Raw genomic sequence first — 26,755 nt, forward strand, 5'->3', positions numbered from 1 at the left:
AGTGGTGCTGTGGCTCAAGTGGTAGAGCATTTGCCTTGAGCTGAAAGGCTGAGGGACAGCGCCTGGGCTCAGAGTTCAAGCCTCACGACCAAACCAAATAAAGAAATGTAAAGATCTGTGGATGAGCCCAGGACAAGAAGACAGGCTGCCCAGTGCTGCCCAGCAATGAGGTCCGTGGGGACCTGCAGGACAGCCTTGTCTGGGGGGGGGGTCTTCACCCATGGATCTGGCCTGTGGGAACCAGCAAGAGCCAGACCACCGGGCCAAGCACATGGGAGTTGTGCAGGAGGCAGTGTGGGCCTGAGCCTAAGGAGCGCAATACAGGGTCTTGGGGGAAAGCAGAGGTTCCCTGAGCCGGCGGCTGCTGCCCTGGACCTCCCCCCCCCCCCGGCTCTGCCAAGAGCCACACTGTCTGCCCCAAGTGTCTCTGAGACGGGATGGGGTGATTGGCTTGTGTCTCCTCACCTTCCTCGCCTGGCAGGACCCCTGCCTGTGTACGTGCAGTGGTGGGGCGTGTATCACTGCTGTTTCCCATCTGGGCGCCTCAGACGCCAGCAGGCGGAGTGAAGGGGGGGGCGGTGACATTAAGAGAGGGCCTTTGATAAGCTTCACAATTCACGTGGCCACAGCCAGCAGATGGAACCAGATGGCCCCCAGGAACAAGGGACGCTGCCTGTGGAGCAGGAGGTGGGTGCGGTGCCTGCGGCCCTGGGCCCCAAGGGATTCCCAGGTCCGACAGGGCCGCCTCCATGGGTGCTGTCCCTGGGCGCAGCCAGGTGAAGCTGGGCACGCTGGAGCCACAGCCACAGGCTCGGGGGAGGGGGGGAGTCCAGCATGGGCTGGACTCCCTGCGGGGGGAGGGGGGGAGTCCAGCAGAAAGGGGCTTTGTACTGACCCCTTCACCCGTGGTGGCGGCAGTCTGGCTTCGGTGTGCAGATGGAGAAGGGCCTTGCTCTGGGAGGGCGCTCATGTGTCCTGTGCTTCCTGGTCACAGGCGGTCAGCCCATGCCACCTCCTGGAGGCTGCCTGAGCCTCAGTATTGGAGCCAAGCTTAAATGTGGAAGGGGGCAGGTACATGGTGGGGGCAGAGAGTGTGTTTCCCAGCAAGCCACTGCTGGAGGCCTCTGCTCAGGGGGACCGACCCCCTGGTGGGGACACCCTGGCGCTTGTGCAATGAGGGGGGCCTCCAGGAGAGGGGCTTGGGTCCCTCAGGCCACTGGGGAGGACTCGGGGATGCCTCTTCCGTCCTCAGCTGTCCTGGGTAAGCAAGGGGCAGGGGCAGAGCTGGGCCTTGTCTGGAGGCCCGCCCCGCCTGCACAGGGCTCTCAGTGCTGGGGTCGGATGGCAGGTGGTGTACTCTGGTTATCTCCAGTCGGCATGGCCGCAGCCCGTTCCTGCCTGGCTAGGGTGCCCCGGGCCCACCCTGTGTCACCTGAGCTGGGTCTGGCGTCAGTTCTGCCTTGAGGAGCAGGCTGAGGCTGGCAGCGACTGCTGTGCACCACGACAAGGCCTCTCCGGCCTGTGGCCCCGTGGGAGCAGGCCTGCTCTGCCACGCTGGCCCTGGGGCCCAGGGCCCTGGCCTGTTGTCAGGAAGCACGACCTCTTCCCTCAGGCTAGACGCCATGAGCCGGAGAGTGTTCCGCCTCAGCCTCTGCCTGTGGGCGTGGATGTGGCTGAGCATCACCCTGGCCCTCGGGCAAGGGCGAGGTAAGGAGTGGAGCCCGTCCCCGCACCTCCGGCAGGCCTGGCCACTGCCCCCCACCTCCCCTCAGGAAGATCTGCTTAAGTAAGAGCCCTGGAGACAACAGACAGAAGCAGGAAGGGCTTCTCGGCCAGTCCTCTGCTTTGGCCTTGACCTCTGACCTCTGGCCTTTGGTCTTGCAGTCTTTCAGCCTTGCTTCATAAGCTTTTGTGTGCTGTGCTTCTGTGCAGGCTATCGACGTACTCTTCATTTAACTCTCCATTAAATGTTTCCCTTAGTCATCCCACAAAGGCCTTACAATTTCAGGCAGCACACATCTGGCGTGAAGAGAGGCGCTCCATCACCCCCCCCGCCCTGCTGCCCTCCAGCCCTGTCCCGCTGGGTAGTCAGGGTTTAACTGGACTGAGGGCTGCCTCCCCAGAAAGAAAGGCTCTCTGTCCTCTGTGAGCAAGGGGGCATGCACGGACGCCGGGCTCTGTGCCAGGCCCTCCCTGCTGGCCCAGGCAGAGTCCTGGAAGGCAAGTTCCGGCGTTCCCTGGGTCCCTCAAGGCCCCATTCATGCCCTACACTGCTTCCTGGGCCAGGCAGCCCCGTGCCTTTCCTGGCACATGTCACTCTGCAGAGCGGCGTCCACTGCTTGTTCCTGTCTGCATCTGCCTTCTGGGCACCACGGAGGGCTGGTGACCTCCGAGTTAGGATCCCTGCCACCCACAGTACGCCCCGCCCCATGGCCTTGTCACCCCTCCTGTCCTCTGCCGACCACAGCCCCCTGACCACCTCACCCCTCCCGTCCTCTGCCGACCACAGCCCCATGGCCTTGTCACCCCTCCCGTCCTCTGCCGACCACAGCCCCATGGCCTTGTCACCCCTCCTGTCCTCTGCCGACCACAGCCCCCTGACCACCTCACCCCTCCTGTCCTCTGCTGACCACAGCCCCATGGCCTTGTCACCCCTCCCGTCCTCTGGTGACCACAGCCCCTGACCACCTCACCCTTCCCATCCTCTGCTGACCACAGCCCCTGACCACCTCACCCCTCCCGTCCTCTGCTGACCACAGCCCCCTGACCACCTCACCCCTCCCGTCCTCTGCTGACCACAGCCCCCTGACCACCTCACCCCTCCCGTCCTCTGCCGACCACAGCCCCTTGACGACCTCACCCCTCCTGTCCTCTGCCATCCACAGCCCCTGACCTCACCCCTCCCATCCTCTGCCGACCACAGCCCCTGACCTCACTCCTCCCGTCCTCTGCCGACCACAGCCCCTGACCACCTCACCCCTCCCGTCCTCTGCCATCCACAGCCCCTGACCTCACCCCTCCCGTCCTCTGCTGATCACAGCCCCTGACCTCACCCCTCCCGTCCTCTGCCATCCACAGCCCCTGACCACCTCACCCCTCCCGTCCTCTGCTGACCACAGCCCCTGACCACCTCACCCCTCCCGTCCTCTGCTGACCACAGCCCCTGACCTCACCCCTCCCATCCTCTGCCGACCACAGCCCCTGACCACCTCACCCCTCCCGTCCTCTGCCGTCCCTGTACAGAGGTGAGCTGAGGGGACCCTGACGAGTCAAGGGCAGGGGGAACAGAAGGCTCTTCATGAGCTGGAGAGGGACCCCTCTCACAGCTGGCTTTCCAGCGCCCCCACCGCCCCCACACATTGCTGCCTGTCAGTGGGCACCCCCAGGGCAGCGGGCCCCATCTGGAGATGCTTCGAGTGCGCCCCGCTCTGAATGGACCATTGTGTCTGCCCCGGGCCCACTTGGCTGTGGCCGTCTGTATCCCGTTACAATGAAGCCATCTCTGTCCTCATTTTCCACAACCAGCCCTTCACACCAGGCCCGGAAGCTTCCCGGAGGCCGGCCCAGGCCCCGCGCCCCTTCTCCACGGCGGGAGTCGGCCCCAGCGTGAGCGCTGAGGCCGCTCGCACACGGGCCCGCGCGGACACTGCATTCGGTGGCACGCCAGCGGGCGTCGGCTAAGGCTTCCATCCGGGATGCTTTGCGGCCTCCCGCAGGGGGCTCACGGGAGGCGGGGCTGCGGGGCGCCGCTGTGCTGTGACCTCCTCGCCAGGGCCGGTGGGCAGCTCTGAGCCTCGGGACGGCGAGGGCTCCCGAGGGCCCCGTCCACCCTCGCTGGGGGTGATTTGTTTATGCGTGGGCCTGGGCGCTGCCCCTTCGCTCTCTTTACTCAAGGCTGAGCCCCAGCTCCACGTCCAGCCTTTTGTGGTTGGTCGGAGCGTCTGCCAGACTTCTTCCAGGGCTGGCTTCGAACCGTGGTCCTCAGCGCCAGCCCCCTGCGCCGCGGGGGTGGCGGCGGACGCCGCTCCCGGCTGGCTTCCCCGCGGCCGGGCTGTCCTCAGGGTGCTCGGTGGAGGGGGTCTGCGGTGACCCGCCTGTCCTTTCTGCAGCGAGGGGCCGCCTGCGGCTGGCCGTGCTGCCCGAGGACCGGCTGCAGATGCAGTGGAGCGAGTCGGAGGCCAGCGGCCGCGGCTACCGCGTCCAGGTGAAGCCCATGGCCGGTAAGGGCACTGCGCCTTCCTCCTCTTCAGATCCCTCCGCCAGGCCAGCACCTCCACGTGCAGACTGGGGCGGTCACCGCCCCACCCGGGACACGTGGCACGGCCACGCCTCCCAGCGGGGACACGTGGCAGGCCACGCCTCCCAGCGGGGACACGTGGCACGGCCACGCCTCCCAGCGACAGACACGTGGCAGGCCACGCCTCCCAGTGGGGGACACGTGGCATGGCCACGCCTCCCAGCGGGGACACGTGGCATGGCCACGCCTCCCAGCGGGGGACACGTGGCATGGCCACGCCTCCCAGCGGGGGGGGGAACACGTGGCAGGCCACGCCTCCCAGCGGGGGGGGACACGTGGCATGGCCACGCCTCCCAGCGGGGGGGGGAACACGTGGCAGGCCACGCCTCCCAGCGGGGGACACGTGGCATGGCCACGCCTCCCAGCGGGGGGGGGGGGAACACGTGGCAGGCCACGCATCCCAGCGGGGGACACGTGGCATGGCCACGCCTCCCAGCGGGGGGGGGGAACACGTGGCAGGCCACGCCTCCCAGTGGGGGACACGTGGCATGGCCACGCCTCCCAGCAACGGACACGTGGCACGGCCACGCCTCCCAGCAACGGACACGTGGCACGGCCACGCCTCCCAGCGGGGCTCCAGCAGGTGACGCGTGGATCGTGCGCTCAGCAGGCGTGCGCCTCAGACGTACGGTCGCAGGTAGAGGTGCTCAGGACGCGTGCGCCTCAGGCGGAGGGTCGCAGGCGAGGTGCTCAGGACGCATGCGCCTCAGGCGGAGGAGGGTCGCAGGCGGAGGTGTTCAGGACCAGGACGCATGCGCCTCAGGAGGAGGGTCGCAGGCAGAGGTGCTCAGCACGCTGCGCCTCAGGCAGAGGGTCGCAGGCGGAGGTGCCCAGGACGCATGCGCGGGTCGCAGGTGAAGAGGGTGCTCAGCACGCGTGCGCCTCAGGCGGAGGGTCGCGGGCGGAGAGGGTGCTCAGCACGCTGCGCCTCAGGCAGAGGGTCGCAGGCGGAGGTGCCCAGGACGCATGCGCGGGTCGCAGGTGAAGAGGGTGCTCAGCACGCGTGCGCCTCAGGCGGAGGGTCGCGGGCGGAGGGGTGCTCAGCACGCGTGCGCCTCAGGCAGGCGCTGGGCTCCGGTGCCGGGCGCGGCCGCGGTGCCCGGCCGAGTCCACAGGCCGTCTCCCCCGTTTGCCGGCCGCGTGCCCCGGGCCTGCGGCTGACCGCTGAGGTTGGCGTGTGGGGCTGGCAGCGGGCGTCTCCGTGGTGCTGGTGTTTATCGCCCCCTTCGCGGTGGGAGGACTGGCCGGGTGCGGCTGGGGCTCCGCGCCCCTTGGGTTAGTGGCTCCCTGGGGACCGTGCGTGCGTGCGAGTGGCTTAGTGGCACCCTGGGGACCATGCGTGCGTGCGCGTGCGTGCGTGCGTGTGCGCGCTCACACACTGCAGTGGCTGCTCGCACCTGGCGCTGCCCCCGCCCGGAGCACCCCACCTCCACGGGAGCCGCATCCATCCTGACGGTCATGCGGCAGGACTCACGTCCTACTTTGTTTTCTGCCTCTAGAACGGTGAGAATAGCTCACTTGGCTCATGGTTGCAGAGGCTGGGCATGTAACGGGGCCTGCAGTGTGTGCAGTGCAGAGAGCTACACCCTCCTATTCGGGAGATTGACCCTCTCCGGCCTCCCCTGGGCTCGCTCACCTCCCAGCAGTGTGTGGATTTCCTAGGAGATGTGAAAGGGATGCTGCCTACAAATTGTGATGGTGCCCACACATCAAAGAAGGATTTGAGCAACGCCAGCTTGCTGAGTAAATAAATACCAGGGCCAGCCGAGCGCATCACCTTGGGGTGGCCGGGGCCGCGCCGGGCGTGGGAAGACTAGCTCTGCTGCCTGCGGTCTGACTGGACTCAGCGAGGACGGCGAGGCCGCAGCCGCGCAGGCAGCTGCACTTTGGCTGGCGGGGAGCATCCTCTCTGTGCCCAGTCACAACCGCAGTTGAGTCTTGCACACACTTGGAGAGGACGTTCATCGCAGGGCGGGAGGGGTGTCAGTCACATGGCCAATGCCCAAAAAGCCAACTGTGGCTGCGGTGGGGCCACCTGTAATCCCTACACTCAGAAGGTGGAGCAGGATGGTGAGCTCCAGGCCAGCCTGGGCTACAAGACCCTGTCTCAAACCCAGACCAAAGAAAGCCAAGTTAGCCGTCAGTACCAGCAAGGTGCTCTCCTGCCTGTTCTACCCCGTGTGCTCAGGAGCACAAGCGTCAGCCCCGGGGTGGGTCCGGGAGGGGTGCTGAGCTGGGGTCAGCACAGGCTGCTTTCCTCCAAGGGGCGAGTGTGACTCCCCTCCTGCTGCTTGAGGCCGAGGCTCCCGTGGGCCTCTGCCGTGCTGCCTGCGTCTCTCCAGCTCGTGCCAGGCCACTCCTGGCTCTGACTTCTGGAGCAGCACAGGGCCCTCTGGAGCGGTTTGTGTTTAACACTGAAATCCAGCCCTGTCTGTAGTGGGCCCCGAGCGGGCCGTGTGGGTGCGGGGGGAGGCGGGGTCCCTGGAGGGCTCTGCGGGCAGTGCAGCCCTTTTCCTGCAAGTTCCCGGGAGAGCCAGTCATCCCCCCCCACCTCCCACCGGTCGTCACCCCTCCTCTTCCGTGGCCTCCAGGGAGACCTGCAGGGCATCCTACCCTGTGTGCACATGCCCCCACATGCATGAGAACACAGCACATGGGTGCAGGCACACACAGTCACACGAGGCACAGACACAGCCAGAAGACACATGAGCGCACACCCCATGTGCACACGATGCTCCCACACACAGATGTGAGAATCAGTGTGTATGCACACACACACGGACACCATTTATCACCCATGTATGCATTCTCAAGGCACGGAGATACGTAAGCACACACCACAGGCATGTGTGCACACACATGCACACCAGTGCTCACAGGACCACAGTCAAGTGAGCAGATACAGCACATGTGTATGCATGCGCGCACAAATACGTCTACCTCACACATGTATGCAGAGAACACGTGGCCACACGAGCACACATCACAGACGTGTGATGTGCTCTATGAAGACATGTGAGTGAACACGTGTGCGTGCATACATGTTCACACTCACTGGACAGCACCCACAGCTCTCCCACCCCCACCCAGGGGACTCGGAGCAGGAGGTCATGCTGACCACCAAGACCCCGAAGGCCACTGTGGGAGGCCTGAGCCCCTCCGAGGGCTACACCCTGCAGATCTTCCAGCTCACGGACTCTGGGCCTGTGCTGCGGGTGCAAAGGGATTTTGTGAGTAAGTCCGCTGCCCCCTGCTGGCCCAGGCTGGGTGGGTGAGGGAGAAATGCCCCTGGATTCAGCCCAGGCCCTGGGTCAGGTCCCAGCTTGCCCACAAGATGTCTTGGGGTCTTGTCACCTGCCCACTTCCTGGGGACAGTTCCTGGGGCCCGCAGCAGTGTCCTCCTCGGAGGCTGGTGTGCATGGCCTCAGCCCAGGCCCTCTGTGCCTCCCCAGAGGACCCTGACAGCCCTTCTCTCTGCAGTTGACGCTCTGAAGAGGAATTCCCCGGGCAGGAGCAGCCGGAGGCCTGCAGGACCCGCCCTGGAGCCCAGCCCTTCTCTGGGGGGCCCAGACCTCGAGCCGACTCCGGAGCCAGCTCCTCAGCCCAGCATCACTTTTGCTTCACCACTAGACCTACCCACTGTTCATCCACCCAAGCCAAGAGAAAGTGAGCCCTGGGGAAGGGAGCATGTGTGGCCCACGGCCCACCCTGCATCCGGAATTCTCCTCCTGGCTGTATGGTCTAGCTTTAACTGAAGCTCGCCCATTGAGTGCCTGGATTCACTCCAGCCTGGGCACCGGAGGCAGCCGCCTGGCCAGCCCGGGTGCTGAGGTGCGGGGGGGCTGCGTCCTCCCGCAGGAGTGCGCAGCGTGGGTCAGGAGCCGGAAGCAGAGCCGGTCCCAGGGCCCTGCTCCGGACCTGGAGAGCCGGAGCCACGACCCAGCCTCCACCGGAAGGAGGGGGAGGCCGGGTGCGTGGGGCGGCTCTGCGGTGGGCCCGGGGCTGTCTGTGACATTCAGTGTCCTCAGGGGGAGGGCCCTGCCCATCTCCCAACAGCTCAGGAGTGCCTTGCTGCAGACCCTGTGCCCGGAACTCGGGCCCACGGCGGGGGTCACCGCCACCAGTCGGCCCGCCGCAGAGGGGTCGCCATGCTGGCCGTGCCAGGCAGCCCCAGGGCCAGCCTGGCTCTGGGGCTCAGCCACCAGCGCTGTCAGGAAGGCTGGAGGCGCCGGCCTTGCATCTCCAGAGGAGCTTCCTGGCGTTGTGGGAAGTGCTGACCTGCCCCAGTCCAGGCGGGGACCCGGGGGACAGCTGGCTGGGCAGCCTGGGCTTCAGAGCCCCTCAGCTGGGGGACGGCAGAGTAGCGGCTGGCAGGACCTTGGAGGGCAGGGCAGCCGCTGAGGCCATTGGCTCTCTTCGTGGAGGTCTTAGATGCGCTGCCGCTGACCAGCGTTCTGTGAGATCTTCCAAGTCTGGTCAGACCCGAGGTCCTCAGAGACCCTGCTGAGCCCTCCTTGGAGGAGAGGCCACAGCCAAGCCCACACGCTCGGGGTCCGTAGAGGCCACAGGCCTCACCCACCCCCTCCTGCTCCTAGCCGGCCCCCACTTCCGCTGTACACCCCCCGTTCCCACGGACATGGTCTTCCTGGTGGATGGGTCCTGGAGCGTCGGCCACAGCCACTTCCAGCAGGTCAAAGACTTCCTGACCAGTGTCATCGAACCCTTTGAGATTGGGCCGGACAAAGTCCAAGTAGGTGAGCTGTGCCCCCTGCTGCCCCTCTGTGGGCTGGGCCTCGTCCCTGGGGCTCCCTCGGGAGGGCCACCGGCCACCTGCTCTGAGTGGCTCATGCCAGCCCTGCGCCAGCTGCAGCTGCCGAGCTGGTCTCCTGGACCAACTCCAGAGGCTTCTGGAGGCTTCTGCGTCAGCTCTGGGCCTGTAGCTGTGTCTGTGGGAGGAGCCGCCATCTGCCCAGAACTCTAGCAGTCCACACGGGCCACAGTCAGGGCTCGGCCAGGCTGTGGTCTGGCTGTGGTCAGGATGGGGCCCTGTGGACACACTGCATGCCACCTTGTCTGCTGCACGCTGCACTCAGCCCTGTCTGCTGCACTCAGCTGTCTGCTGCACACTGCACTCAGCTGTCTGCTGCATGCTGCACTCATCCCTGTCTGCTGCACTCAGCTGTCTGCTGCATGCTGCACTCAGCTGTCTGCTGCACACTGCACTCAGCTGTCTGCTGCATGCTGCACTCATCCCTGTCTGCTGCACTCAGCTGTCTGCTGCACACTGCAGTCAGCTGTCTGCTGCACACTGCACTCAGCTGTCTGCTGCATGCTGCACTCAGCCCTGTCTGCTGCACTCAGCTGTCTGCTGCACACTGCAGTCAGCTGTCTGCTGCACACTGCACTCAGCTGTCTGCTGCATGCTGCACTCAGCCCTGTCTGCTGCACTCAGCCCTGTCTGCTGCATGCTGCACTCAGCCCTGTCTGCTGCACTCAGCTGTTTGCTGCATGCTGCACTCAGCCCTGTCTGCTGCACACTGCACGCTGCACTCAGCTGTCTGCTGCATGCTGCACTCAGCCCTGTCTGCTGCATGCTGCACTCAGCTGTCTGCTGCACGCTGCACTCAGCCCTGTCTGCTGCATGCTGCACTCACCTGTCTGCTGCACTCAGCCCTGTCTCTGCACTCAGCTGTCTGCTGCATGCTGCACTCAGCTGTCTGCTGCATGCTGCACTCAGCTGTCTGCTGCACGCTGCACTCAGCCCTGTCTGCTGCATGCTGCACTCAGCCCTGTCTGCTGCACGCTGCACTCAGCCCTGTCTGCTGCATGCTGCACTCAGCCCTGTCTACTGCACGCTGCACTCAGCCCTGTGTGCTGCATGCTGCACTCAGCCCTGTCTGCTGCATGCTGCACTCAGCCCTGTCTGCTGCACTCAGCCCTGTCTGCTGCATGCTGCACTCAGCTGTCTGCTGCATGCTGCACTCATCCCTGTCTGCTGCATGCTGCACTCAGCCCTGTCTACTGCATGCTGCACTCAGCCCTATCTGCTGCATGCTGCACTCAGCTGTCTGCTGCATGCTGCACTCAGCTGTCTGCTGCATGCTGCACTCAGCCCTGTCTGCTGCACTCACCTGTCTGCTGCATGCTGCACTCAGCCCTGTCTGCTGCACTCAGCTGTCTGCTGCACTCAGCTATCTGCTGCATGCTGCACTCAGCCCTGTCTGCTGCACGCTGCACTCAGCCCTGTCTGCTGCATGCTGCACTCAGCCCTGTCTGCTGCATGCTGCACTCAGCTGTCTGCTGCATGCTGCACTCAGCTGTCTGCTGCATGCTGCACTCAGCCGTCTGCTGCACGCTGCACTCAGCCCTGTCTGCTGCACTCAGCCCTGTCTGCTGCATGCTGCACTCAGCTGTCTGCTGCACGCTGCACTCAGCCCTGTCTGCTGCACTCAGCTGTCTGCTGCATGCTGCACTCATCCCTGTCTGCTGCACTCAGCTATCTGCTGCATGCTGCACTCAGCCCTGTCTGCTGCACTCAGCTGTCTGCTGCACGCTGCACTCAGCCCTGTCTGCTGCACTCAGCTGTCTGCTGCACGCTGCACTCAGCCCTGTCCGCTGCACACTGCACGCTGCACTCAGCTGTGCTGCATGCTGCACTCAGCTGTCTGCTGCACGCTGCACTCAGCCCTGTCTGCTGCACGCTGCACTCAGCTGTCTGCTGCACGCTGCACTCAGCTGTCTGCTGCACGCTGCACTCAGCCCTGTCTGCTGCACTCAGCCCTGTCTGCTGCACTCAGCCCTGTCTGCTGCACGCTGCACTCAGCTGTCTGCTGCACGCTGCACTCAACCCTGTCTGCTGCACGCTGCACTCAGCCCTGTCTGCTGCACACTGCACGCTGCACTCAGCTGTCTGCTGCACGCTGCACTCAGCCCTGTCTGCTGCATGCTGCACTCAGCTGTCTGCTGCACTCAGCTGTCTGCTGCACGCTGCACTCAGCCCTGTCTGCTGCACACTGCACGCTGCACTCAGCTGTCTGCTGCACGCTGCACTCAGCCCTGTCTGCTGCATGCTGCACTCAGCTTTCTGCTGCACGCTGCACTCAGCCCTGTCTGCCGGGCGCCTCTCCCCAGGCCTGACACAGTACAGCGGGGACCCCCGGACAGAGTGGGAGCTCAGTGCCTTCTGCACCAGGGAGCAGGTGCTGGCCGCTGTGCGCGACCTCCGCTACAAGGGAGGAAACACCTTCACAGGTAGGTCTGCGCGGCCTGTGTGGCTGTCCTGCCGGCCTCCGTTCTGTCTGGTCTCCGTCCCGGTGTCCTGGCCTGAGCATGTGTGCTGTGCAGACTCCCAGCCCTGTTTGCACCCTCCTTTACCGCGGCCCGGCTGGGTCTGGCGGGAAGCCAGTAGCTCTCCAATCAGACCCTGCCTTTGTTTGGGTCCTCCCCGCTGCCCGGCTGGGCAGCGGATGCCCTTGGAGGAGGCACTGGGGGGGAGGGGGGGAGAAGGGCACCAGAGGAGGGCACCAGGGAAGGGCACCAGGGCAGGGCTGCAGGAGGAGGGCACCGGGGCAGGGCTGCGGGAGGAGGGCACCGGGGAAGGGCACCGGGGCAGGGCTGCAGGAGGAGGGCACCAGGGAAGGGCACCGGGGCAGGGTTGTGGGAGGAGGGCACCGGGGAAGGGCACCGGGGCAGGGCTGCGGGAGGAGGGTACCGGGGAAGGGCACCGGGGCAGGGCTGCGGGAGGAGGGCACCGGGGCAGGGCTGCGGGAGGAGGGCACCGGGGAAGGGCACCGGGGCAGGGCTGCAGGAGGAGGGCACCAGGGAAGGGCACCGGGGCAGGGTTGTGGGAGGAGGGCACCGGGGAAGGGCACCGGGGCAGGGCTGCGGGAGGAGGGCACCGGGGAAGGGCACTGGGGCAGGGCTGCAGGAGGAGGGTACCAGGGAAGGGCACTGGGGCAGGGCTGCAGGAGGAGGGTACCAGGGAAGGGCACTGGGGCAGGGCTGCAGGAGGAGGGTACCAGGGAAGGGCACCGGGGCAGGGCTGCGGGAGGAGGGCACCAGGGAAGGGCACCGGGGCAGGGCTGTGGGAGGAGGGCACCGGGGAAGGGCACTGGGGCAGGGCTGTGGGAGGAGGGCACCGGGGAAGGGCACCGGGGCAGGGCTGTGGGAGGAGGGCACCGGGGAAGGGCACTGGGGCAGGGCTGCGGGAGGAGGGTACCAGGGAAGGGCACTGGGGCAGGGCTGCAGGAGGAGGGTACCAGGGAAGGGCACTGGGGCAGGGCTGCGGGAGGAGGGTACCAGGGAAGGGCACCGGGGCAGGGCTGCTGCAGGCTGTCTGGTGTCTTGCTCCCCAGGCCTCGCCCTGACCCACGTGCTGGGTTGGAACCTGCAGCGGGCGGCAGGTCTCCGGCCAGAGGCCGCCAAGGTGGTGGTTGTGGTGACGGACGGCAAGTCACAGGACGACGTGGGCACAGCTGCCCGTGTCCTCAGGGACCTGGACGTCCACGTCTTCGCTGTGGGTGAGCCACATCTCCCTGGCCCTGGGTCAGCCAGGAGAGATGACACCCTGGCCTCACCCTGCTGGCTTCTGACCTGACCTTGGAACTGGCCCGGGACCACGTCCCTCCCTCGGGGGCACTGTGCTGTGTATCCATGGCCCAGGACCACGTCCCTCCCTCATGAGCACTGTGCCGTGTATCCGTGGCCCAGCCCAGGACCACGTCCCTCCCTCATGAGCACTGTGCTGTGTATCCGTGGCCCAGCCCAGGACCACGTCCCTCCCTCATGAGCACTGTGCCTGTGTATCCATGGCCCGGGACCACGTCCCTCACTCATGAGCACTGTGCCCGTGTATCTGTGGCCCGGGACCACGTCCCTCACTCATGAGCACTGTGCCCGTGTATCCGTGGCCTGGGACCACGTCCCTCACTCATGAGCACTGTGCCCGTGTATCCGTGGCCCAGCCCAGGACCACGTCCCTCACTCATGAGCACTGTGCCCGTGTATCCGTGGCCCGGGACCACGTCCCTCACTCATGAGCACTGTGCCCGTGTATCCGTGGCCCAGCCCAGGACCACGTCCCTCACTCATGAGCACTGTGCCCGTGTATCCGTGGCCCAGGACCACGTCCCTCCCTCATGAGCACTGTGCCGTGTATCCGTGGCCCAGCCCAGGACCACGTCCCTCCCTCATGAGCACTGTGCCTGTGTATCCATGGCCCAGCCCAGGACCACGTCCCTCACTCATGAGCACTGTGCCCGTGCATCCGTGGCCCAGGACCACGTCCCTCACTCATGAGCACTGTGCCGTGTATCCGTGGCCCAGTCTGGGACCACGTCCCTCACTCATGAGCACTGTGCCCGTGTATCCGTGGCCCGGGACCACGTCCCTCACTCATGAGCACTGTGCCGTGTATCCGTGGCCCAGCCCAGGACCATGTCCCTCCCTCATGAGCACTGTGCCTGTGTATCCGTGGCCCGGGACCACGTCCCTCACTCATGAGCACTGTGCCGTGTATCCGTGGCCCAGCCCAGGACCACGTCCCTCCCTCATGAGCACTGTGCCGTGTATCCGTGGCCCAGCCCAGGACCACGTCCCTCCCTCATGAGCACTGTGCCTGTGTATCCATGGCCCAGCCCAGGACCACGTCCCTCACTCATGAGCACTGTGCCCGTGTATCCGTGGCCCGGGACCATGTCCCTCACTCGTGAGCACTGTGCCCATGTATCCGTGGCCCAGTCTGGGACCACGTCCCTCACTCATGAGCACTGTGCCGTGTATCCGTGGCCCGGGACCACATCCCTCACTCATGAGCACTGTGCCGTGTATCCGTGGCCCGGGACCACGTCCCTCACTCATGAGCACTGTGCCCGTGTATCCGTGGCCCAGTCTGGGACCACGTCCCTCACTCGTGAGCACTGTGCCCGTGTATCCGTGGCCCAGTCTGGGACCACGTCCCTCCCTCATGAGCACTGTGCCCGTGTATCCGTGGCCCAGTCTGGGACCACGTCCCTCCCTCATGAGCACTGTGCCCGTGTATCCGTGGCCCGGGACCACGTCCCTCACTCATGAGCACTGTGCCCGTGTATCCGTGGCCCAGGACCACATCCCTCACTCATGAGCACTGTGCCGTGTATCCGTGGCCCAGGACCACGTCCCTCACTCATGAGCACTGTGCCGTGTATCCATGGCCCAGCCCAGGACCACGTCCTTCACTCATGAGCACTGTGCCATGTATCTGTGGCCCAGCCCAGGACCACGTCCCTCACTCATGAGCACTGTGCCCGTGTATCTGTGGCCCAGGACCACATCCCTCACTCATGAGCACTGTGCCTGTGTATCCGTGGCCCGGGACCACATCCCTCCCTCGTGGGACCACCCCACTGAAGCTCAAGGTTCACTGGACAGGCTGGAAGACCCTGGCTCCAGCTCCCCTCTCCCATGGCTCTGATCCCTCCCTCTCCTATGTGGGGGGCTGGTAGGGTACCCCACCTAATCCTGTTTGGACGGAGGAGGATGAAGGCCAGGTGGCAGGCAGCCCCACACTCTTAACCCTCTTGACCCCAAGCAGGTGTGAAGAATGCAGACGAGGCTGAACTGAAGCTCCTGGCATCCTGGCCTCTGGACATCACTGTCCACAATGTGCTGGACTTCTCCCAGCTGGCCACTTTGGCTGGCCTGCTCAGCCGCCTTATCTGCCAGAAGGTCCAGGGCAGGAGCCCAGGCAGGAACCCAGGTAGGGGCCTGGGCAGAGCCTGCCCCACCCCCCTGGGGCTGTGGACTAGCCTGTGGCCAGCTCTCCTTCCTTTCTCTGAGTGGCCATGGGGGACTTGGGTCCTGACTGTGGCCTACCTACCCACAGCCACACAGGCTCAGCCCGTGTCAGCCCTGCCCCCTCTCCCTGCATCTGCCAGCCTGGACTTCACCCGGGTCACCTCCTCCAGCCTCCACCTGTCCTGGACTCCGGCCCCGCAGCCTCCCCTCAAGTATCTGGTTGTGTGGCGATCTTCCAGGGGCAGCGTCCCCAGGGAGGTAAGGGCCCGGCACCCCACCCGCCCCAGAAGGCAGCTGGCGGGGACCCTGCCAGCCACGCTCGGGGTCTGGTGAGCTGTGGCTGAACACTGGAATCGAGCCCACGGATAACCGGGTCCTGTGGACAAAGGGGGCCAGAGTGAAGGGCAGGTTCCTTGAACACATGGGTGGGGCTGGAAGGGGAGCACTGGTGCTGGCCGGGGCGGGTGGGCTCTGGTGCCCGGGGCTTCGCTGTCAGAAGGGCTGGATTGGGAGGGTGTGTCCCATGCCTGGGCCTGGGTGCACGTCTTATGTCCCTGAACCTACGCTCTGTCCTGCGTCCCTGCTGCCTGCACCTGCCCGGCCCGGCCCAACGTGGCCCTCTGTCCAGCTGCTGGTGGAGGGGGCCGCCTCATCCTTGGAGCTTCACAACCTGACGGCCAGCACGCAGTACCTGGTCTCCGTGCTCCCCGTGTACGAGGGAGGGGCTGGTGAGGGCCTGCAGGGCCTGGCCACCACAGGTAGGTGCCGCCCGCCTTCCTCCCGGGGCCTGGCTCCGTCAGCGCAGTGACCTCGCAAGGCCCGGCCTGGGGCTTGCCGGCCTGTGTCCTCCGCGGGACGCCAAAGGCATTCCACTGTGGCCGGCACTGCCCATACCACGCGGCCGGGTCCGGGCTTCACGGGCCATGACCACGGCCGAGCCAGGTTCTCAGTCAGCCCCAGGGACGGCCACCACAAGTTACAGCTCCAAAGGAAAACCACAGTTCCCAAAAGAAAACCACACCCTCACCTTCACCCAGGCCCCTTGCCCGGCCCTGGCGACCTCTGACCTGTCTGCCGCGCTGGCATTCATCGATGGCCGTGTTCCCTGTGTGGCTTTTAGTGAGCCCTTCCCGCCAGCGTCCCCGCCCCCACTGCCCCAGGGACCATGACCTTCATTTCTCAGCGTGGTTTGCCTTCTTAGAACTTTGAGCCAAAAAGCTCAGTCAAATTGGGCTGGGCTGGGGCTCAGCACCCTGTGCCCCCTGGCTTTCCCCAGCCCCCCCAGCCCCCCCAGCCCCCTCCAGCCCCCTCCAGCCCCCTCCAGCCCCCCCCCAGCTCCCTCTAGCCGGGCTGGGCTGGGGCTCAGCACCCTGTGCCCCCCTGGCTTTCCCAGCCCCCCCCAGCCCCCTCCAGCCCCCTCCAGCTCCCTCCAGTCCCCTTCAGCCCCCTTCAGCCCCCCCCAGCTCCCTCCAGCCAGGCTGGGCTGGGGCTCAGCGCCCTGTGCCCCCCTGGCTTTCCCCAGCCCCCCAACCCCCTCCAGCCCCTTCCAGCCCCCTCCAGCCCCCTCCAGGCCCCCCCAGCTCCCTCCAGCCAGGCTGGGATGGGGCTCAGCACCCTGTGGGCCCCCCTCCCCCTGCCCCACGTGTTCCCCATCTTACCCAACCCCATTTCCGGGAGGCACTGCACAGGCCTTGCCCTATGAGAGGGCCCCTGTGTTTGTGGGTTTGATTTCTGCATGTGCCGTGTGCCCCGACTCCCCGCTGATGGTCACCCTCCCCCCCAGCACCCCTGCCTCCGCCCCAGGCCCTGACCCTGGCCGCAGTGACGTCCAGAACCCTTCACCTCACCTGGCAGCCCTCGGCCGAGGCCGCCCAATACCTGGTGAGGTGCCTGCCCGCCTTCCTCCCAGGCGAGGAGCAGAGAAGAGAGGTACGAGGCTGGGCGAGGGAGCTGGGGGCCAGGGAGGCGTCGCGGCGCCAGCCTTGATGCTCCGTCCCCCAGGTCCGTGTGGGGCGGCCGGAGGTGCTGCTGGGTGGTCTGGAGCCAGGCAGGAGCTATGAGGTTTCCGTGCAGAGCCTCCGTGGGCCGGAGGTCAGCGAGGCCCGACGCCTCCGTGCCAGGACCTGTGAGTGTCCCCTCCCCCCACAGCCGCCCTCGGTCCCCGCACACCAGCCACTCGGCCGGAGTGTGCACAGGCGCTGGGGCTTGGGCTCTAAGGCTCTGCGTGCCCACAGCGGCCCTGGCACCCACAAGACACTTGAACTTCACGAACGTGAGCCACAGCTCAGTCCATGTGTCCTGGGAGGCCACCCGGAGGCCCCTCCGCCTGGTCAGGGTCAGCTACGTTTCCAGTGACGGTGGCCACTCGGGGCAGGTGAGACCAGAGCTGCCACGGTCCAATGTCCAGCGTTTACACACCGACCTCGGGACCCCTGGGGACCAGCGTTTACACACTGACCTCGGGGACCCAGTGTTTACACACCGACCTCTGGGACCCGGCGTTTACACACTGACCTCGGGGACCCTGCGTTTACACACCGACCCCAGCAGGCCCCGGTGCGCCCTCGTGGGCCGGCCTCGGGCTGAGGCTCCAGGGCTGCACTGTGCAGCTTTGGGGGAGGGGCGGGCTCACACGGGCGCCGTGGACAATGCAGGGAGACTGAGGCTGGGCTTGGTGTGGGCAGTTGGGGGGAGGCCCCACCCGTGGGTTATTCCGGGGTTCCTCATGTTAAGGGCCCTGGGCCTCCGTCCTGGCAGCAGCTCTGGGTCTGTGGGTCTGCCCGTGTCCCCACAGACGCAGGTCTCTGGGGACGCCACTTCAGCCGCCTTGGGGCCCCTGTCCTCCTCCACCACGTACGCCGTGCGCGTCACCCGCCTCTACCTCGGGGGGGGCTCTTCCTCCCTGACCGGCCGTGTGACCACACGTGAGTTGGGGAGCAGGCTGGGGCCAGAAGTGACACGCTTCAAGTCCCCAGCCTGCATGGACGTCTGAGCCACACGGGGACCAGCGTCCGGTGGCCGTGGCGGGCGGGCTGGGTGTGGGGCGCCCCCACACGGGGCCGGGGCCGACACTGGTGTAAGGAACAGAGGCTTCACCCGCACCTCCACCCTCCAGGGCGGACCCCCGGCCCCAGCCAGCTGTCGGTGACGGAGCTGCCAGGGGACGCGGTCAGACTGTCCTGGGTGGCCGTGGGCTCTCCGGGCGCGCTCGGCTACCACATCACGTGGACACCCTTGGGAGAGGAAGAGGCTCGTGAGGTGCAGGGGCTGAGAGGGGCGGCTGACCCTCCCTTTCTAGATCCCAGGACAAGCTGGGGCCGGGCCCTGGGCATCCCCAGATCCTGTATCTCCAGGACTTCCTGGGCCCACGAGCTAGTCCCCCAGTGCAAGGTCCGGGAGGACACTCGGGCCCTCCTCTCCCCAGATCTCTGTCGCAGGGACTCTACGCACGGCCGTCCTGCCTGGGCTGGGCAGGCATGCAGAATATGAGATCACCATTCTGGCCTACTACGAGGACGGGGCCCGCAGCCACCCCGTGTCCATCCGCTATGCCCCTGGTAGGTGGCCCTTCCCCCATTCCCAGAGGGAGCCTAGACGCTTCCAGACCCTGAATTCTGTGAGTCCCCAAGCCCCGGACTTGGCCACCCAGCAGCAGGGCGCAGGCGCTCCTGGTGGCTGAGGGACGGAGCCTGGCCAGGGTGACACCCCGGCAGAGGCAGCGGGTCCCCTGGTGGCAGCATGCCCCGTCCGGAGGGCCTGAGCCTCACACCGCCCGTGCCATTGGCCAGCTGCAGCGAGCAGAAGCCCTCCATCCAGTCTGGCCCTGGCCTCGGACATCCCCAACAGCCTGCAGGTCAGCTGGACACCCCCAGCTGGACACGTCCTCCACTACCGGCTCACCTACGCCCCGGCCTCAGGCGCAGGACCTGAGAAATCGGTGAGTCCGTGAAGAGCTAGCAGCTGCCACTCCACAGAGGTCTTTGGGTCTGGGGGGAATGGCCAACTGGGGTCCTGGGGGCCAGTGGATGACGTGGCCCAGTTGGTCTGCTGAGGTCCTCGGTCGTGGAGCAGACAAGAGGAAGTGGATGCTCCGGAAGGGGCGGCTTGAGGAACCCCTGTCCCACAGATCTCTGTACCAGGCCCCAGGAACCACACAATACTCACTGACCTCCTGGCTGCCACCAAATACAGAGTCCTGGTCTCGGCCATCGACAGAGCAGGGGAGAGCGTGGCGGTGTCTGCCACTGGCCAAACAGGTAGGTGAACGCAGATGTCAGAGCCAGACAGATAACCCAGGCCTGACCAGATGCCAGAAGGCAGCAGACCGGTCCTAGTGCATTCACGTGGCGTGGTCACGCTTGTTCCTGAGTGTGCACTTCACGTGGCGCGGTCATGCTTGCTCCTGTGTGTGCACTTCATGTGGCGTGGTCACGCTCGCTCCTGCGTGTACACTTCACGTGGCGTGGTCACACTCCTGTGTGTGTACTTCACATGGCGTGGTCACGCTTGCTCCTGCGTGTGCACTTCACGTGGCATGGTCACGCTTGTTCCTGAGTGTGCACTTCACGTGGCGCGGTCATGCTTGCTCCTGTGTGTGCACTTCATGTGGCGTGGTCACGCTCGCTCCTGCGTGTACACTTCACGTGGCGTGGTCACACTCCTGTGTGTGTACTTCACATGGCGTGGTCACGCTTGCTCCTGCGTGTGCACTTCACGTGGCATGGTCACACTTGCTCCTGTGTGTGCACTTCACGTGGCGTGGTCACGCTTGCTCCTGCGTGTGCACTTCACGTGGCGTGGTCACGCTCCTGCGTGTGCACTTCACGTGGCGTGGTCACGCTCGCTCCTGCGTGTGCACTTCACGTGGCGTGGTCACACTTGCTCCTGCGTGTGCACTTCACGTGGCATGGTCACACTTGCTCCTGCATGTGCACTTCACGTGGTATGGTCACACTTGCTCCTGCGTGTGCACTTCATGTGGCGTGGTCACACTTGCTCCTGCGTGTGCACTTCACGTGGCGTGGTCACACTCCTGTGTGTGTACTTCACATGGCATGGTCACGCTTGCTCCTGCATGTGCACTTCACGTGGCGTGGTCACACTCGCTCCTGCGTGTGCACTTCACGTGGCGTGGTCACACTCGCTCCTGCGTGTGCACTTCACGTGGCGTGGTCACGCCTGCTCCTGCGTGTGCACTTCACGTGGTGTGGTCACGCTTGCTCCTGCGTGTGCACTTCATGTGGCATGGTCACACTTGCTCCTGCGTGTGCACTTCATGTGGCGTGGTCACACTCGCTCCTGCGTGTGCACTTCACGTGGCGTGGTCACACTCCTGTGTGTGTACTTCACATGGCATGGTCACGCTTGCTCCTGCGTGTGCACTTCACGTGGCGTGGTCACACTCGCTCCTGCGTGTGCACTTCACGTGGCGTGGTCACACTTGCTCCTGCGTGTGCACTTCACGTGGTCACGCTCGTTCCTGCGTGTGCACTTCATGTGGCGTGGTCACGCTCGCTCCTGCGTGTGCACTTCACGTGGCGTGGTCACGCTTGCTCCTGCGTGTGCACTTCACGTGGCGTGGTCACGCCTGCTCCTGCATGTACACTTCACATGGCATGGTCACGCTCGCTCCTGCATGTACACTTCACATGGCGTGGTCACACTTGCTCCTGTGTGTGCACTTCACGTGGCGTGGTCACACTTGCTCCTGTGTTCACTTCACGTGGTGTGGTCACACCTGCTCCTGCGTGTGCACTTCATGTGGCGTGGTCACGCCTGCTCCTGCGTGTACACTTCACGTGGCGTGGTCACGCTCGCTCCTGTGTGTGCACTTCACGTGGCGTGGTCACACTCCTGTGTGTGTACTTCACATGGCATGGTCACGCTTGCTCCTGCATGTGCACTTCACGTGGCGTGGTCACACTCGCTCCTGCGTGTGCACTTCACGTGGCGTGGTCACACTCGCTCCTGCGTGTGCACTTCACGTGGCGTGGTCACGCCTGCTCCTGCGTGTGCACTTCACGTGGTGTGGTCACGCTTGCTCCTGCGTGTGCACTTCATGTGGCATGGTCACACTTGCTCCTGCGTGTGCACTTCATGTGGCGTGGTCACACTCGCTCCTGCATGTGCACTTCACGTGGCGTGGTCACACTCCTGTGTGTGTACTTCACATGGCATGGTCACGCTTGCTCCTGCGTGTGCACTTCACGTGGCGTGGTCACACTCGCTCCTGCGTGTGCACTTCACGTGGCGTGGTCACACTTGCTCCTGCGTGTGCACTTCACGTGGCGTGGTCACGCTCGTTCCTGCGTGTGCACTTCATGTGGCGTGGTCACGCTCGCTCCTGCGTGTGCACTTCACGTGGCGTGGTCACGCTTGCTCCTGCGTGTGCACTTCACGTGGCGTGGTCACGCCTGCTCCTGCATGTACACTTCACATGGCATGGTCACGCTCGCTCCTGCATGTACACTTCACATGGCATGGTCACACTTGCTCCTGTGTGTGCACTTCACGTGGCGTGGTCACACTTGCTCCTGTGTTCACTTCACGTGGTGTGGTCACACCTGCTCCTGCGTGTGCACTTCATGTGGCGTGGTCACGCCTGCTCCTGCGTGTACACTTCACGTGGCGTGGTCACGCTCGCTCCTGTGTGTGCACTGTGTGGATCCGGTGTGGGGCCGGCCTGCATCTCCCGCTGCAGACCTCATCCCGTCCCCAGGGTGACCATCACCAAGGCAGCCCCTGGCCGTGCTGTTGGGATCTGGGGCTCTGGGGATGGAGTGCAGCCCCCGCGTTGGGCCAGGACTCAGGATGGCAGCACCATCCTGTCCCCTCCTGGAGGGTGGAGAGAAGGGGGGCGGGGAGGGGGCGGGGATGCCATGCAGGCCCTCGGGAAGGAGGTGTCTCCCCAAGGTGGCCCTCCCTGGTGGCAGGGTCAGGCTCGAAGTGACCCCTGATTCTGTGTCCTCTCAGCAGCCTGCCCGGCCCTGCACCCAGGCGCCCCCAGCGCTGGCACCCTCCCAGGTAGGCGCTGCACACGTCTGGCCGCTGTTTGTGCTTTGCCTGCTTCTCTCCGGCTCCTGCTGGCCGGCAGGGGCAGTGGTGGCCAGGGACCCTCCACGAGGTGCTGGGGAGACCGCCTTGACCCTCGAGGGGCCCCGGAGGCTGGGAGGGCAGTTTTGTTCCTGCCTCACGGGAGAGAGGACCCACCTTCGCCTCCGAGGACGCTCAGCCCGGAGCCGAGGCAGAGGCCAGGGTCCCGCCAGGCTCATGGCTGCCGGTGAGCCAGAGGTGCACGACGCAGAGCCAGGCCCCTCGCGTGTGCGTCTCCAGGGCCCGGGCCTCTCCAGGGAGGACTGTGGGGGACACTGTCGTGAGCTCTCAGAGGACGTGTGTGAGCAGGCAGCATAGGCAGGTGCTCAGCCCCTGGGGAGCCATGCCTGGCCTGGGCCGCTGCGGGGCTGGCAGAGCCGGTGGGTGGCCGTGGTGGGCCAGGGGGAAGAGGGACAGCCACAGGTGATTCCCAGGAACAGGACTTGCGTCGGGCGTGTCGTGTACACCTGAAGGTGAGCCCAGCCAAGGAAAAGTTGGAGAGAATCTGTCTCAAAAAGGAAGTAAGATCCAAGAGGCTCAGGGTGCAGTTCAAGTGGTAGAGCGCTCTCCTAGCACGGGAGAGACCATGGTTCAACCAGTGCCACAAACAGAAGAGAAGGAGGGGGAGGGAGGAAGACAAGGAAGAAGAGGAGGATGGAGAGAAAAACAGGAAGAAGAAGAAGATGAGCAAGATGGAGAAGGGAAAGGCAATGGAGGAGGAAGAGGAACAGGAAGAGGGGGTACCATGTTGAAAGGGCCCTGGGCCTGCTGGCGGGTGACGGCGCTGAAGTCCCCGAGAGCGGGCACCTCCAGTGAGGGCAGTGCCCCCGAGGAGGGGCGGAGCTTTACAGACCCGTCGTGGGCCCCAGCCCTTTGGGTTCAGGCCTTGGCAGGCCTGGCTGGGTCAGATCGTAGCGGGGGGGGGGGGGTGTGGAGGGAAGGTGCACGGTGGGGAGGTGGGGTGGCTCAGGCCGTGGCTGGGAGGCCGTGGCTGGCTCAGGCCGTGGCTGGCTCAGGCCGTGGCTGGGAGGCTGTGGCTGGCTCAGGCTGTGGCTGGGAGGCCGTGGCTGGCTCAGGCCGTGGCTGGCTCAGGCTGTGGCTGGCTCAGGCCGTGGCTGGCTCAGGCCATGGCTGGCTCAGGCCGTGGCTGGCTCAGGCCGTGGCTGGCTCAGGCTGTGGCTGGCTCAGGCCGTGGAGGGCCCCTGGGCTCTGCGGAACAGATGGGCATGGAGGGTGTGGTGCCAGGCAAGTGCACACAGGGAGGTCTTCTTTAAGGAGAAAAGCACGTTGGGTGCTGGGCTCTGCTTGCTGCAGGGGTGAGCCGGGGCTTGTGGAGGGCAGGGGCAGACACCCCACCCTGTGCCAGCCCTGGGCCTCCCAAGCAGAGGCATCTGGCTGAGCGTTTTCCCCGGTATCAGCTGTGGAGGCCGGGGAAGGGGTAGTGTGGAATGGGATAGGATGAGATGGCCAGCCAGGGACTGGATGCCAGGGCGGGCCACACGCGCCACCCTCCTGCCCCCATCTGCCACCCCAGATCCCACCCCTGTCCCCTCTGAGCAGTGAGCCTGCCCCCCCGTCCCCCCCAGATCCCACCCCTGTCCCCTCTGAGCAGTGAGCCTGCCCCCCCGTCCCCCCCAGATCCCACCCCTGTCCCCTCTGAGCAGTGAGCCTGCCCCCCCCCGTCTCCCCCAGGGTTTGACCTGATGGGGGCCTTTGGCCTGGTGGCAACGGAATATGCCTCCACCCCGGGCGTGGCCATGGAGCCCTCGGCCTGGGGCTGGGCCCCAACCTTCACGCTCTTCAAGGATGCACAGCTGACGCGGCGGGCCAGGTATGCGGGCAGAGGGACCGGGGCGGCGGTGGGGGCTGTGGGAGGCCAGGCGTGCAGGGGGGCGTGGGAAGACTGGCCGCGTCTCCTGTGGCCCGTCACGACCTCCACCCCGGACTGACCCGCCCCCCACGCCACTTCACAAACCAGAGACAGACCTCAGCCCATGCGCTTCACGGGTCAGTCTCCGGCGGTGGACGGGGCCACTCCCTGGCATGCGCCACTCACACGAATCTGCCCCATGTGGCCTAGGCACTGGTCACACCTGCAGGATTTTTTTTTTCCAATTCTGGGGCTTGAACTCAGGGCCTAGGCACTGTCCTTGAGCTTCTCTGTATTCAAGGCTAGCACTCTACCACTTGAGCCATAGCACCACTTCCAGCCTTTTCTGTGTATGTGGTACGGAGGAATCGAACCCAGGGCTTCATGCGTGCCAGGCTAGCACTCTACCACTGAGCCACCTTCCCAGCCCACACTTGCAGGATTCTGTGTGTGGGACACCATGCTGGTCTCCTTTGGCAGGGCAGGGCAAAGGCTCTGTCTTTCTGTGCAGTATCACAACCTTCCTGTTCTGTGCTTCACGCACGCCTGGTTACTCCTGGGAATGGAGGCAGGGAGATCTGGGCTCTGAGGGTGGATGGACAGCGCTGGGGGACAGGGCCTGGAGCAGGGGCAGCGCTGCCCGGCCCGGCCGCCCCTGGCGACCGGTGATGGAGCCCTGTCCTCAGGGACGTCCACCCCGCCCTCCCGCCCGAGCATACCATTGTCTTCCTTGTGCGCGTGCTCCCCGAGACACCCCGAGAAGCCTTCGCTCTGTGGCAGATGACCACGGAGGACTTCCGGCCCCTCCGTGGGGTGCTGCTGGACGGTGACTGTCCCCCTGCCCTTGGGAGGGGGAGGGGCCCTACGTTGCCTCTCTCGACTCCACGGCTGGTGGTCTGGGGAGATGGCCTTGCCCGGCTTGCCCGGCTTGGGCGTGGTGCCCGTCCTCAGGGAGACAGGCGGGGTCTGGGGTCCCCACGAAGGGCTGCCCCACCCTGGACCCTGCCCTCTGCCTTCTCTGCCGTTCTCACCCGCTCCCCCTCCCCCCACAGCTGGCAGGAAGTCGCTGACCTACTTCAACCACGCTGCTGGGACCCCCACGCAGGCCACCTTCGACCTGCCAGAGGCAAAGAAGATTTTCTTTGGAAGCTTCCACAAGGTTCTGAAACCACCGGCTTGCCCTATAGGCAGCTGCCTGCCCCAGAGCTCTAGAATGTTCTCTGCCTCAGGGGCTGGTCAGTCCGGGGACTCCGACCCTCCCACCTCTGTCTTCAAAGTTAACGATGGCAGTACCAGACTGTCCTCGGGGCAGCCCTTGCCAGGCAGGTGCTCTCCCGCATAGCCACCCCCCCGTCCATCTGCATTGGTTGTGAGGAGGGCCTCACGCCATGCCTTTGCTGGTGCAGCCTTGGATCCTGCCGCCTGGCTGCCCGGTGTGCTGGTGTGGCAGGTGTGTGCCACAGTGCTGGGCGTTGGCCGATAAGGAGTCTCCCAGAGGCTAATGTCTGAGCTAGCCTTGGACCGGCTTCATTTGGGTCAAGGGGCTCTGCAGCCCACGTCCTTGTCTACGGAGGCACCTTGGGCTTCTGGGGCCTCACAGGTCTGGGTGGGGTCAGGAGACTGCCCAAGTCCCAATGGGGAGCACCTCCTTCGCGTGGCCCGGCCCTGGTCTGGGCAGGACCTCCCGTGGCGTCTCTGTGCAGGTGCACGTGGCCGTGGGCCCCTCCAAGGTCAGACTGTACGTGGACTGCCGCAAGGTGGCGGAGAGGCCCATCAGGGGGGCAGGCAGCCCCCCTGCCACCGGCCTCGTCACGCTGGGGAGGCTGGCCAAGGCCAGGGGGCCCGAGGACAGCTCGGCCACGGTGAGTCCCGGGGCCGGGGGTGGGCAGGGGGTGTGCAGGGGGAGGGCAGGGGGTGGTCAAGGGGCCGAGGACAGCTCGGCCACGGTGAGTCCCGGGGCCGGGGGTCATTTCTGGGCTATGTGTGGTGCCTGCGTCCAGCTGACCCCCCCCCCCAGTTCCAGCTTCAGATGCTGCAGCTCCTGTGTGGGGACACCTGGGCCGCCCAGGACAGCTGCTGCGAGCTCCCAGGCTCGGTAGGTGGCGGCAAAGCCCTGGCGCTCGAGGCCCTCGGGGATTGTACGGGCTGGTGTCTGTGTGACCTCTGACCCTGAGGTCAGACAGAGCCAGGCAGAGTCCACAGCAGGAGCGCCTTCCTTCCAGAGGGGCGGAGAGGTGTGCCCGGCCTTCCCTTCTACCTGCGCCCACTCCCCAGAGACCCCTGGACCCCCAGGGCCCCAAGGTCCCCCGGTAAGTCCAGCAGCATCTTCCTGAGTGGTCAGGGTCTCCTCTGTCACTGAGGAATAGAGTCCCCTCCCCGCCCCTAACTGGCAGGAGCCCGGGCCTCCAGCGCCCTCCCCAGACCTGCTGCACCGAGGGCCGGCTTCACCAATGGCTTCCGAGGTATCCAACCAACCCTGAGACCAGCCTGGCCGGGCCTGTCCTGCCCTGTGTGGGCCTCTGCCCACTACAGGCAGGCGCTGCCCTCTCTCTGACACGAATCCGACCCTCCTCATGCATCCCTGCTGGGGCGGGGCCACAGGCTCCGCTGGCCTCAGTGCTGTGCAGGGGCCGTGGCCAGGCTGGGAGGGGACGGAGGGGAGGCAAAGCACACAGGGGGCTCTGTCCTGGATACCGCGGGGCTGGAGGCTCTGTCCACCTGCA

The 26,755-nt window shown here is 65.6% G+C and overlaps 1 protein-coding gene across 1 annotated transcript in view; it reads left to right on the top strand.

Moving 5' to 3' along the window:
• Positions 1-220: 220 nt before the first annotated feature.
• LOC138841593 (collagen alpha-1(XX) chain-like) overlaps positions 221-26,755 on the top strand; it is a 35,997-nt gene continuing 9,462 nt past the window's right edge. The window contains exons 1-27 of the mRNA XM_070042382.1: positions 221-294; positions 630-776; positions 1,613-1,707; positions 4,110-4,220; positions 7,388-7,531; positions 7,778-7,936; positions 8,887-9,051; positions 11,429-11,548; positions 12,652-12,816; positions 14,868-15,020; positions 15,159-15,328; positions 15,699-15,828; positions 16,854-16,999; positions 17,072-17,195; positions 17,305-17,444; positions 17,865-17,994; positions 18,186-18,328; positions 18,495-18,627; positions 18,859-19,007; positions 19,197-19,326; positions 22,043-22,081; positions 23,855-23,993; positions 24,719-24,858; positions 25,085-25,191; positions 25,736-25,894; positions 26,050-26,127; positions 26,255-26,341. Of these exons, the coding sequence (XP_069898483.1) occupies positions 221-294; positions 630-776; positions 1,613-1,707; positions 4,110-4,220; positions 7,388-7,531; positions 7,778-7,936; positions 8,887-9,051; positions 11,429-11,548; positions 12,652-12,816; positions 14,868-15,020; positions 15,159-15,328; positions 15,699-15,828; positions 16,854-16,999; positions 17,072-17,195; positions 17,305-17,444; positions 17,865-17,994; positions 18,186-18,328; positions 18,495-18,627; positions 18,859-19,007; positions 19,197-19,326; positions 22,043-22,081; positions 23,855-23,993; positions 24,719-24,858; positions 25,085-25,191; positions 25,736-25,894; positions 26,050-26,127; positions 26,255-26,341 (3,477 nt within the window). The remainder of the gene's footprint in view (positions 295-629; positions 777-1,612; positions 1,708-4,109; positions 4,221-7,387; positions 7,532-7,777; positions 7,937-8,886; positions 9,052-11,428; positions 11,549-12,651; positions 12,817-14,867; positions 15,021-15,158; positions 15,329-15,698; positions 15,829-16,853; positions 17,000-17,071; positions 17,196-17,304; positions 17,445-17,864; positions 17,995-18,185; positions 18,329-18,494; positions 18,628-18,858; positions 19,008-19,196; positions 19,327-22,042; positions 22,082-23,854; positions 23,994-24,718; positions 24,859-25,084; positions 25,192-25,735; positions 25,895-26,049; positions 26,128-26,254; positions 26,342-26,755) is intronic.

Source organism: Dipodomys merriami, unplaced genomic scaffold (assembly GCF_024711535.1).
Source record: "Dipodomys merriami isolate MVZ:Mamm:240054 unplaced genomic scaffold, mDipMer1.0.p SCAF_322, whole genome shotgun sequence".
Classification (NCBI taxonomy): Eukaryota; Metazoa; Chordata; class Mammalia; order Rodentia; family Heteromyidae; genus Dipodomys; species Dipodomys merriami.